A 12993-nucleotide genomic window follows, 5' to 3' on the forward strand; every position below is an offset into this window, starting at 1 on the left:
ATTGAGCCGTGTGCATCATTTATTGACTATTGTGTGTATTTGCAGATGTCTAACACTCCTCTCTGATAAGCCTGAGGATGCTCGGCCACACTACCTCCTAGAAGAGCACCTTGGGATTGCTGGAGCAAGCCCCTGTCCACTCATAAGCAAACCCCTGGACTCTTTGCACAATATATCTCCTTTTGGTATTTCATATAAAGTGCCAGCTTCCCACACATCGTATCTCCACTGAATCGCAATCATGCTAATTACATCGTTAATTAACACCAAGGAGTGCTCTGCCAATGAGATTTACAAATGTTTACCAGCTTACCGACATAAATGCTTGCAATCAGTCCAAAATGTAGGAGTGTGACTATGGTCTGGTCTAAAAAATATGGCTGAATCCATTCACGATGGAACATGCCTCGTTTCCAAATGTGTACATGATATGATGGCGGTGGACGGAAGCAAATATATCACCCCTTATTGCCCAGACTACTCACTGTGCTCCACTGAAGCCCACATCTAGGCTTGTAGAAGTGGTGCAGGGCCACAATTTGTGCCCCATGACAGTGGAACACTTTCCCGACACATATCCACCTCAGCCCCAATCTCTCGTCTCCATGAATGCTACAATACATGGCTAGTCCCAAAATGGACACCTTTCAGGTGAGAATGTTTTTTCCGAAGTGATGGTTGTATGATCTCTCGTACCTAGATGTGTTGGAGTCTGTAGAGTGGCAAGCTACAAGCTTTTAAAATCCAACCAATGCCTCCCTTACAACAAGCGGTCAGTAAACGTCTCCCACAGACCTGTTTCCCAAGTATTCCCATCTCTGCAGCAGCTTCTCAATCTGCAGCATTAGCCCAGCTCCGCAGGGTCCTAGAGGTGTCAGAGCTCAGCTGCCAGTCTCAGTTTTCAAGTGAAGTGCTATGCGTCACCTGTGACTCTCTCAAAGGGTCTCAGCACAGAGGGCTTCTCCCATTTCAAGCCACCGTCTTGTTGCTTTGTTTTCCTCCTCACCGAATTAAATCTTCTCTTTGTTCCCTAATGTTCCGATTACAAAACCGGCTTCTCGTGTTCTGCTATTCGGACTACAATAGTCATGGCTTTTTATTTCAGATGTTGAGCTGGTTCCTTGCATGGTGGCAGTGATTGAGCCTGGTGGTATTTTTCGCGAACATTTGCTTGTCGCCATCAGTGTGGGTGTGGTATGTGTCTTTTATGTTCTCATCTTCACAATATCTTTTGCGTAAGGAAGTCTAGACCATTTGACTGTTTTACATTTATATCAAATTGTCGAGTTCACTGGTTGTCTTTCCTTTTGTTGAGTTTGCAGGGTGTAGGTGCCTGTTTCTGATAACCAGAACCCAAATCTTGGAGGATAATGTTCTTTAAATGTTTTTTATTAAAGTCCTTTGCTTTATGATGATTAAAAACAGTCACTTATGTTTCCTGTAATATTCCAGTTATTGCATTTAGAAGACAAATGTCACTACTGCAGCAGCTGTGCTTTCTCCGTCTTAAGACCGCCTTCTTTTTCAGCTCACACTCGCCTTATTTTTCATGACCATGCGCTACTCTACTTCGTTTGACCCTTATTGTCTTTCATACCCTCACACACTCTTTCCCGCTTCATGTGCTAAATCACTACCCTCACATTACTTAGTCTTTCCACCACTCTGCCCTCTGACTCTTGTTTGTTCTCTTTAAAGAAGGAGAGATGGACAAAACATTTATTTTGCTCTTAGTTTTCAAATGTCTCAGTCCTAATGCCTCTTGAAGTGTCATATCCGCTCTTTGATCTTTTGCCTAAAAACGGGTGGCAGAAGTGTCTCAAGATTTTTAAGAAAGGTGACCCCCTCAATCACATGGGTGATTTCAGAATTTGTGTGTGAATCATGCTCATCTCTGTGCTATTGGGACTGGCAGAAGGAACCATGTTTAGATCTGGGTGACAAACTCGGATCTCCATGTTTGACCTTAGTCATGAGATTATCTTCTAGTAGGGTGGAGATTTCCCACTGGGTCACACACGGGCAGCATCCCTTGTTTCCCCTTGGACAGAGACATACCCTCAGGAATGATGTATGGCAGGCATGATAAAATAACATTTTGCCTCAGGAGTACCCACCACTCACGGACAAGACCCTAGTTCTGAGTGTGGTTGTGAATTCCGATGGCAAGGATTGGAATCCCAAGTTTTGATATAAACACTGCTTACTGCATGCTCAGGGTGTTTACCACCCAATTCTAAGAGTTACATGCCAGAATGAGGAATAACTTGCTGTTTTAGTTTTAACGATTGGTAAAATGGCAAATTCTTCCTCTTTCCAACCTATTTCTTTGTATATTGCGCCACGTGATACCTAATGGAATTTGTGCTGAGCAACAAAACTTGAATCCATCCAAAATGTGCGTCCAACTCGAAATCCGAAATTAGGCCAAACACAATACGAGCCCGAAGTGGGATTTACAGTGAGATGCAGAATCTGGCCATTGTTGGTGACTCCCTAATGTTTGCTTTACCTCTAGTTATAGAAGCACCGGTTCTGTAGAGACCCCATAGGGCTCAGATACCTATTCCAACTAGCCTCTCAATTCACCTCTCCCTCTCTTAGAAGGGTGAAGCCTTGGAGCCTGGCGCTCGGTTCTCTTCATCTTCAAGGAGGCTGTAGCGGGTGTAGAACCACCTTGAAGGTGCACTGCCGCACAGAAGTCGCTCTTTCTTGCGGTCTATGGATAATCTGAGGTGCATGACTAGGGGAGGGGGAGGGAAGAGTTATCTTGTCCTGCTTCCGTCAGGGAGGCAAGGTGAAGTCAGCGGGCACCAGCCGCGGCCCGTGCAGGTAAGAGTGGGGGGCGGTGGGCCGGGTGGGGGAGGCGGGGTTTTCGACAAACGACTATGAGGGAAAATTAATTATTTATTTAATTTTCCCTCGTCATCGTCCGTCAAAATCCCCCCTTCCACGCGGCCCCGCCACTCTTACCTGCATGGGGTGCGGTTGCCGGGCACGTATAACTCATGCCCTAGATGTAGTGCGCTCTTGTTGCGAGAGAGTACTCTGAGAGTATTAGCCCTGTATGTAGTGGAATAAATAAGGAACTATTCATGTAAACTCGGAGTCTGGATCTTCTTGTCTGACATACCATGAGGGGGCTCTTCAGGTACGAACTTTAGGAAGCCAGACAGGCGTTAGAGGGCCGGGTGGGACAGTCTGAGAGCGGATGGGATTGCCCGCTTGTGGCATCTGCACTCCCCTCTAGCTCTCTTTTCATTTCCTCTACCATCTTTCCTTTCATTCATGAATCCCTATTCCTTCTACTTGGTGTCTCTCTCTCTCACCACACACACACTCCTTAACCCATGCCCTCTTCCCAGTCTTCTTCTTTCTACACACCCCCTTCCCTTCTTGACACCGCTCTCTTCCTCTCTTCCCCTGCCCCCTCCGCCCCTTTACTTCTTCTTCTTCTGCCTCTGCCGATCTGCCTGCTGCTTTTGGCGATCTCTCTGTTTCTGCCTCTCCCTCTGCCTCTGGCGCTCTTGCTCGGCATGTCTCTGGCGCTCTCGCTGTTTCTCCGCTTCGTGCCGTTTCTCCCGCTCCCTCAGCTTGTGACGCTCCTTCTCGCGGTCCTTCTGGCGGTCGTGGCTGCGGTGTATGGCCAGGGCGGCTGGGGCAAGCACGACCTCTGCGCCCGGACCCTTGTCCTCTGCCTGCTCGCCTTCCTCCTCTTCGTTGTCCTTTGCGGTTTCCTGGAAAAAGAGGTCAAATTAAAGAATTAACAACGGGTCCAGGCCGGACAGCACCAAACAACTTTGTGGGGGAATTCTTCTGCAATTACTTTTTTAGGGACTGACAAAGCAAAGTAAAGTATAAGATCTTTGCAGACGACGTCATAGCAAACCTGACTTTCTAAATCCCATATTTGTAATGCGCATCTAAGGGTACTGAGGGGCTGGGGGCTGTCAGGGAGATTAAGCGAGCTACTGCTAGTCACCTGATGCTGAGCTGAGATGACGTTGTTGGGGATCGAACCGTGAGCCCCGCGCTCTAGAGTCAGCCACTCTGGTCCATGTGCCCCACCGCTCCCATTATTAGTTGATAGAGTCTTTTTTCACAACCTATGACGGTTTCGTGGAATCACCTGGGCTGAGCCTTCTATCTAAACACCTAGGGGGTTAATAGGATGGCGGGCAGACTTTAGTCCGACCACCACCCTATCGGTGCTGAGACCAGCCGCCTGACGTGCGGCGGTCCCGCACCGCTAATTAGGATGCGACCACAACCCTGGCGGTCGCATTCCGCATTTTTGGCATTGCGGCGGGTGCTACTGTAAGCAGCACCCGCCGCAATGCCAAAGTGCCATGTTGTGCATTGCCATGCACAACGTGGCAGGCACCGTGAGGTGCCTGCCACCTTGTGCATGTCAATGTAGGGGGGTACCATAGGTACCCCCCAAGTGCAGCCCCCCACCCGCCCCGGGGGCCCGCAACGGGCCCCCAAAGCAATTCCCCACCCGCCTTTCCATGGCGGCATCACCGCCGTGGAAAGGCCTCTATAAGTATACATACTAATATGAATGGCGGTGCCTGCTAGGCACCGCCACCATATTAAGGCCCAAGTCTTGCCAGCCGGCAATCGTAACGATTGCCGAGCGGCGGAAAAGCAGCAGACACACTTTCCGTGCGCCGCGATACCTCCTGCCATTATAATATGGCAGGGGGTAAATCGGGTTGGGATGGCAGGCGGATCCCCACCGCCGGCCCGGCTTCCTAATCACCCCCCTAGTTGGGAATATGTATGCATAGCAATAAACAGATGTAATGTTGTTGTGCCAGGTAAACGCTCACTACCATGTAGGAGGTCAAACACTTGGATCGATCATCCTGTCAAACTCCCCAGCTCAATGAAATGAGAACCACGTTGGACTGAGGAGTAATAATTGAATAGAAAAACATGAACGATTTGTTTATTATTATAAAATAATTTGCATGTACTTTACCAGGCGTTTTCTTTGTACTCAAGTGGAAGCACAGTCAAGACCTTCTCACCACTCATTAAAAGCCACCCAGATCTAAGCACACCTGGCTGATGTGTTGTGGGGAGAGTCTTTCTTCTTTATTACTGCCCAGTACAGGGAAAGGGTAAATGGCAGACTGGACGGACCTTGGCAGACAGCTGATATCACTGAAATACGTAATTACTGACTACAAAGGCATCCTTCAGTATTTGCTATCATAAGCCACTTATAATCAAACATACTCATTTTCTGGAAAGTTCGCACCCGTACCGTTCAAGTAATTACATCATTTGGTACAGCTCTCCAACCTCACTCACCAAAAACTCACAACTCATCAAAACTGGCAAACCCTATTGTAACCCTATCCACTGGGGGCACCAGAATAAAGCTGATTTTCAGCCCTCCGGGGGATAGTTGTACCCATAACACATCCTCCTTTTGCTTGCACTCTGCCCCTTACTCTGAACATATTGCTCATCTAACCTAAAACACCTCTACTTCTCTCCATTGGAGAGTCGTAGCCCACACCAGGCACCTTGCAGTCCTGGTGTGAGGAGGGAACCCATTGATGAAGCGTGCCACATCCGGGTGAGCGAGAGTCCTAAGAAAAGCACTCTCCAACAGACAACTGTCTTCATTCCCCATTGTGTTAGAGAACAGATGTACTTTGTGTGAATTCTATATCGGCAGGGAGTGGTACGCTTCTGGGTGGGTTTCTCTCTCCCATTAAACCCCTAGTGTGTATGAAAGTATTGACTGTGTCAGGATGTGGTGTTCAAGAAAAGATGAGATGTGGCAAGATAAGTGGTTGGGCGTTTAGAGGAGAGGCTGTGCTACTGACTTAATTGTGATACCTCCCGAGGACGTTTCCGGGCACAGAGTCCAGAACTGGACACTGTACATTGTGTGTTGAGGAAGGTACCGAAAAAAGTGACATTTGTGCTTGGCCTGAATCTCCGCTTAGTACAACATTGACATGGTCTTGGGTGCCAGGTCAGAGAATGATGAGGAGATAGAGCACTACGTTAGGTGCAGGAATGTTTAGTCTTGCCTTGCTAGAACCGCTGTCCGCACATCTATTGTTACCAATGCTAGAAAACATACAGAGCAGGCTTAGGTTCCACTCAAAGGAGGATCTGTCTCTCACCTCGTGCTATTGGCTGTTTGGCCTATCACTCCGCCTCCTATGAAGTGCTTATATTGGAATGCAAGAGGCACTATGTTTATATGGGTAATTTAGTGTACATTTATAAAGTACACTTAATGACCACAACAGTAAATCCTTAATCTCATATACACATCGTATCCAGACAACAATCGTTTTCTATTTTGTGTTTTTTCACTGCAATAGGCTTTTTTAAAAATGTTTTTGTCAGGACTTTAAAGGTAAGCCAGACCTAATGACTTTGCAAATGCTTGTTTTATACTGATGTCTGTCATGATGTTGTGCACGCTTGGTGCAGTGTTGTAGTGGCTTTGTATGTTAGCTAGGCACTTGCTAGATGGGTTCAGCAGGTTTACGTTTGTGTGATAAAAGGTTTTTTCTTGTGCCTTGAGAGATAGGCTTGCACAGATGTATTGTGTCCTGTGTGCATTAATGGGTAAATGTCCTGATAGAGGTATGTGAGTTGCCATACCTTCTAGTGGGCAAAGAGTTGCATTTCCCAGTGCACTGGTGTGTAGGGGTAAATGGGTTTTCTGTGTCCTTTGAGTATGGTAGGGTTTTACTGTCTGCCCTATTAGTGGGATATGAATCGTCTTGATGTGTTCATGATATGGGCATAGGGACATTCATGGTTTCAGTTGGATGGGAATGTGGTTGAACCTGTTCTTGGGAAACTTTGTTCCTGTATCTGCATAAGGTGATTGAGAGTGTAGTAGCCAGTATTTTGTGTACTTGAGTCATACTTGCTTTTATTGTGAATGTCTTTAAGGGAGTGAGGTGTGCTGTAATATGGTCTCTTGTATGTATCTTTCCAGTTCTGCTCTGCTTGTGCATGTGAGGTTCAGACACAGTGTTCCGTAAGTCATAGCGTGTGTAGTTCGTCCAAGGCGGCGGTACTCAAAGTAAGGCCCACAGGACACTTGTGGCCCGCCAGGCTTTTTCCATACGGCCTCCATTGAAAACAACAGTAGTCATGGATTCTGCACCATTTCTGCTGTTGTGATTCCTCGGGAGCCGCATTCGCCAGGAAAAGCATCAAAGGGACATGTGCGGACAATCAGTATCTTGCATGCCCATCTGCGCCTCCACCTTCATCTGCCTCTGTGACATCATTTGCTTGCATCACAGCAGCGAGAGAGGCTTTTAAAAGAAGGCATGGAGGTTGCTGGATTTTTTTTTCCCCATTAAAGATAATGGGGTAACCCAGTAACCCTGTTACTGGTGGTTGCGCGCGCTCTCCGACAGTCCACGGGATTTTTGGCAGTGGCACAGAGACTGAGCCTCCTCTCTGCAGCAACATAAAATCTGGTTGATCGTTACGACGGCACCGCTTTATTTGCTGTGAACAAACGTATTTTAAGAACATATTGATCTGACTGAGAGGTTGGCTGACATCTCCGTATGCGACCCCAGGATAATTAATTTCTTTCCTAGTCCTCAGGCAGCCATACGTGTTTCTTTTTGTCCTGATGAAGACCCGCTTTAGATGCGCACAAAGCTGCACTCCTTCTTAGGGTCGAAACGTCGACGTTACCTGTCTAATTGGTCCATGCAATTCCACCATTTGAATCACTGAATAACTTATACTGTGGTGTTATATGCTATCCGATTTTGGACCATTAGTGTTTAAAGTATAAGTGTGTCATTATGTATATATATATGTTTTTTATGCCAATTTATGTTTGAAGGTCCTGTCACTAAGCACTATTAGTCACTAAGTGTTTTATGTTACATTTCAGTTATTGTTGGTCAGTCCTGTGTAGTAGCAATATATAATTCTTGATTCAAATATAGTAAAAAGAAAAACATGTTGTGTCCTCTAAATTGATTTATATGTGTGTGTCTATATAACTGTTGTTAAAGGAATAATGGAACAGTTATCAAATGCATTCAGTGCTGTTTAAATTAAGTAGATTCCCAACAGAACCACTGTTTTGCTGCAGGCTTTCTTTTTCAGCACACTTACCTGCCTTGATCCTCACCCAGCTAACTGACATTTCACAACGTCCCTTCCTCCAGGTAACAGAGGCACCCAAGATCACTGCTGCCGCCGGCAGGTTTTTGTTTTGTAATGTTGGGTGCGTGCATATGTATATGTATGAATGTTTATTTGTGAATGGGTGTGTACATGTATATGTCCTGGGTGTATGTGTATGAAACAGAATTAGTGTGTGTTCCTCACCCCTGTTGCACAGTATGGGCCGCCAATGATATGCCTACTTGATTGTGGAGCCCGGATCTGCAGCCAGAAGTGGGCCACAAGCCGTTCCCTGATATATTCATGACAGTTTGCCTTCCTGTTACGTAAAGTGAATAGATTAAATACTAGCAAGACTATGTTTATGTGATGAACATGAAGTGTAGTACATGGTTGTCTGTAGTCACTGCAAAGAGAAACTACAAATGCATGCATTTGTTCAACCTCCTCTCTCGGTGACCTTTCATTTCACAGTACCAAAGGTGTTGGATCCCACAGCACACGCTGTGCCACCCTTCGGATTGCATCCTGTAAGCCAGCTAGGTGCAGGACTCCAGGCTATCTTTTTATGGTGAACTCTTTATAAAGAAAATGTATTCCTGTCACATTGAGCTACAGAGGTCTGAGTCTGCACTGCACGAGCAGGCCCCGGCTGTGGGCACAGTGATGGCACCTGCACGCTGAGCAGGACATGGCACAGTCTGTGCATGGGTGACGTTCCCATGATGAAACAATACCAAACATGCCTTTAGACTCCTTCGGACAGGAGACTCCCGATTTTCGAAGCAAAAAATGACTTTGTTTTACCTGTCATTTTACCTGTCTCTTGCCTAAATTTGCCTCTCCTACTTCAATGTATGTCAATGGGTAAAATGCATTCCCTGATTATTTTTTTGTCTTCAAAATCTCGCACTTGCCAGATGTAGAATGTTGCCATGTATGGGACATCCCATGTGAACATCATTCGGAGCGCCACAGAGGCATGCATGGGCTAGGGTGGGCCATCCCTGCACCCAGGAAATGTGCAGGATGTGCTGGAAATATCCTTTTCACTAAAGTGATGTGTCCTTGTTCCTTGTGCACACTAACATGAGTGGGAACTAGTGTGTTATTTGAATACAGTAAGGAAGCAAAGTTACCTCCTAAAGAATTTCAATGGAAATTCAACACCAGTGCCACCCTTTCTCCAGACTGCTTCATCAGCATCGCTTTCTCAAGCCTGCACAAACATCCTACCAACAGGCCTTCTCCGTTGCCCATTTCGCCCTCCTTCCTCAGGGTATCTCTCACCTCTGTAAACACAATTAGTATGCAGTTCCTATCAAAAGGAAGATGACGGATAGTAACTGTTGGGTGGAAATCAGTAAAAGACAGGAGAGGAATCTCCTTTTTGGAAAAAGACCCCTCACACACCCAACAAGTAGGTGCCTTGCTTCATCATCGGGTCTGCTCCTACTCGGGCCGGCACTGCAATGCCCGATCAGGTGCCCGTGATGGGGCCTACTTAACGGAGATCTTTATTCCAAGGCCGACAGGTGATGTGTGAGTGAGGGTCCTAGTGTCGTGTAGGTGAATGTGAAATATGAAGTGAAGTTTAAAATAGGGCAAAATAGTCCAATCAAAATAATTTTAATGAAGTTGGCTACTCCCCTAATTAAAATGAAAAAATCACGTATAGTCACTTAATGTTGTGAATTTCTACGCTTATGAAATGAGGTAGACATGTTTCTTGCCTTAGTATCAAATCGATGGCAATTCCTCAGGACCTTATCAAATACTACCTACACATTGTTTGGTGGTGGTCACCCAACACTAACAGTGAAAAGGAGGCCACCCTTACAGCACCCTAAAAAATGTGGGGGTACCTTTGGTTTCGACAAAGTTAATTAAATATTCACCCTTATTGAGTCTGTTCCGGGCTGTAACAGTACCGGTCGCCGTTGACACTGAACTCTAGTGTCGGTTCCCCTGGCGGAATCACGAAGTTGATCCTACCCTGACGGATCGGCACGGTCTCCCTCTCACCTCTACCTTCCTCTCCTCTTACCTCTCCAGGACTCCATTCACCTCACCGCTAGGACTGTCCCAGGACATCTCTTATCTCCTTGCTCCAGCTTGGCTCTTGTCTGCCCACCCTAGATCGCCTCTTGCCAGACTGCCCCAAGACACCTTTTGCCCGTCTGCTCCAGGATGCCTCCTACCATTCTGGCTTGCCCACATCAGCTCTTATCTTGCCTTCCTGCTGTGGGACACATCTTGTCTGCCTTTTATGAGAGCGCATGTCCACCCCTACTAGAATCCTGATTGCCTCAGCCAGGGCCCTCCGACATCTCTCCCAAGAAGCAGCTACACCTCTGCCCAAGTCCACCACCTGCCCCAGGGCACCTCTTGCTCACCTGCCCCAGGGCACCTCTTACTCGCCTGCCCCAGGGCACCTCTTACTCACCTGCCCCAGGGCACCTCTCACTCACCTGCCCCAGGGCACCTCTTGCTCACCTGCCCCAGGGCACCTCTTGCTCACTTTACCCAGGATGCCGTTTCCCGCCTGCTCCAGGACACCTCCTCACCTGTCACAGGATGCCTTTTACCCATCTACTCAGGGCTCCTCTTGTTCGCCTGCTCGAGGATGCTCTCAGTACCCTTTGCCACCACCCCCAGGACTTCATGGTCCAGTTTGGCTCTAGCCCCTGTGTACATGAGGTCTCTGTCCAACTGCAACAGAGTGGCTATAACCTTCCACAGGACCCTCCCTTGTCTGCAACTCCAGTAAACCTCACACCTGCCTGCTGCTTGGGACCTTCTTACCTGCTTGCCTCAGGATCCTCTTGCTTTATGTCATGAATTCATCAAAATATGTCAAATAGGGCATTGTCATAAAATGCAGCGAAAATTAAACACTCAATGTGGACACTTACATTTTTTAACACCAAATTTTATTTTCAAACACGTTTCCCCCCAAATAGCATCACTCAAGTGTCACCTCGTTGGTTGTGTGCAGAGTTCTGTAACTAAGACGGAGTCATTCCATCGGTCGTGAGACAGGGTCGTGCCATTGGTGATGAGATGGGGTTGTGCCATCTGTCATGAGACAGGGTCGTGCCATTGGTCGTGAACACAAATCCTGTTCTCCTGCAGTGCTCATAAGGAACCCAACAGAAATTGCATACAGCCTGGTAACATAGTCTTGCAAAAGACCCAGATCCATACAGAGTAAACACAGGGTGTTCAAGGTTTCGTGGGAAGAAGGATATTTTTTGTGAAATGTCCAAAAGAGAAAGCTACTTGTCTCCTTTGCAAAGAAAAGGTTAATGTCCTCAAAAGATATCACTTGGAGCGGCATTACAAAACCCCGCAATCTGACTTCACAAAAAACTTCCCAGTGTCCTCAAAACCATGTTCTTCTAAAGTGGCATTACTGAAGCACGCACTTCTATCCCAACAAAAGCTCTATCTGTGTCAGATGAAAAAATCTGAGGCTGTAACTGAGGCATCCTTCCAGTTATGCTTCTTGCTTACATAACATAAGAAAACATTTACAGAGGCAGAGCTGGTTAAGAAATGTTTCGGCAGCAGACATTTTATTTTCAACTATTCTAATTAAGCAAACACGATGAAGGAAATAGGGGCATTACTACTGTCAGATTCCACATGAACATGTAGAATTGAGCCAATAGGTGACAGTGTTCTAGAAAAAGTTATCAATGCGCTCAATCGGTCGTGAGATCCCTCTTGCCTGTCACCCCTAGGTTCCCTTTTGCCTGCAGCCCCAAGGATCCCTTTTGCCTCCCTTCCTCAGGATCGCTCTTGCATGCCATGCCCTGGATCCCTCTTGCCTGCCGTCTTTAGCATCGCTGGTAATGAGTCAACAGATGTAGGTGATGTGGCTCAGTTAATGGCTTGGGTGAGGTATTTGGAACAAAATATCATTCCAAAGGAAGAGCTCCTCTGCCTTTTGCCATTGCATGGTCACACAAGAGGAGAGGATGTATTGACCAGTATGTGTAAGTTTCTTCGAATATCATCACCTGCAATTTAACAATTTTGGAAGTATCACTACGGATGGGGCACCCTCCATGATTGGACATGAGAGCGGCTTTGTATCTCTGTTAAGAAAAAAACCTCCATCTTCCACTTTCATTGAATATCATTGCATAATCCATCAGGAAACATTGAGTGTGAAAATAAGGACAACTAAAAGATGTTATGAAGCAAGTAGTAAGAATTGTTAATTTTATTCGAACACAAGCACTTAACCGTAGACTTTTTAACTTTTTGCTGAAGGATGCTGAAACTGAATATGCAGACATGTTGTTGCATACTGAAGTAAGGTGGTTGAGCAAAGGTAAAGTTCTAGAATGGTTTAGCACTTTGCTTTCAAAATTGTAACAATTTGTAATTGGTCGTAGACAGTCCTTCCGGAATTGTATGACTTGCAATGGCTCATCATGCTCCATTTTCTGTGTGAAATTTTATCACATTTCAACACTCTCAATCTGGCACTTCCTGGTAGACAGAAACATGTGTCCTCAATGATGAATACCACATATTATTTCGGAAGTAAACTTGACCTGTTCCGAGAGCAGCTGGAAGATGGTGATCTCACACACTTTCCCAGGTTGCAGGCTTTCACCCAGAGAGTTGAAAAAGCTCAGGAAATGTTGTTGAGTCTCAATCTGTGTCCTTATCTGAGGAACTTTCTGCGGACATTAGGGGGCAATTTTCTCAGTTTAGAATTCTCACCTCTCTTTTCAGGCTTGTAGAAGATCCATGGATGGTTAGTGCAAGGAATCTTGAAGCTGTTGAACTTCTTGATTTTAAAAGGGCACAAGCTGAGAAGGAACTAAT

General features: G+C 46.3%; 1 protein-coding gene across 2 annotated transcripts in view; it reads right to left on the reverse strand.

The window, feature by feature from the left end:
* Positions 1-274: 274 nt before the first annotated feature.
* LOC146866720 (uncharacterized) overlaps positions 275-12993 on the reverse strand; it is a 35334-nt gene continuing 22615 nt past the window's right edge. For both annotated transcript variants that reach the window (XM_085600787.1, XM_085600796.1), the window contains exon 3: positions 275-3737. In XM_085600787.1, coding sequence (XP_085456913.1) covers positions 3441-3737 — 297 coding nt within the window. In that variant the 3' untranslated portion in view covers positions 275-3440. The remainder of the gene's footprint in view (positions 3738-12993) is intronic.

Source organism: Triturus cristatus, chromosome 1_2 (assembly GCF_964204655.1).
Source record: "Triturus cristatus chromosome 1_2, aTriCri1.1, whole genome shotgun sequence".
Taxonomy (NCBI): Eukaryota; Metazoa; Chordata; class Amphibia; order Caudata; family Salamandridae; genus Triturus; species Triturus cristatus.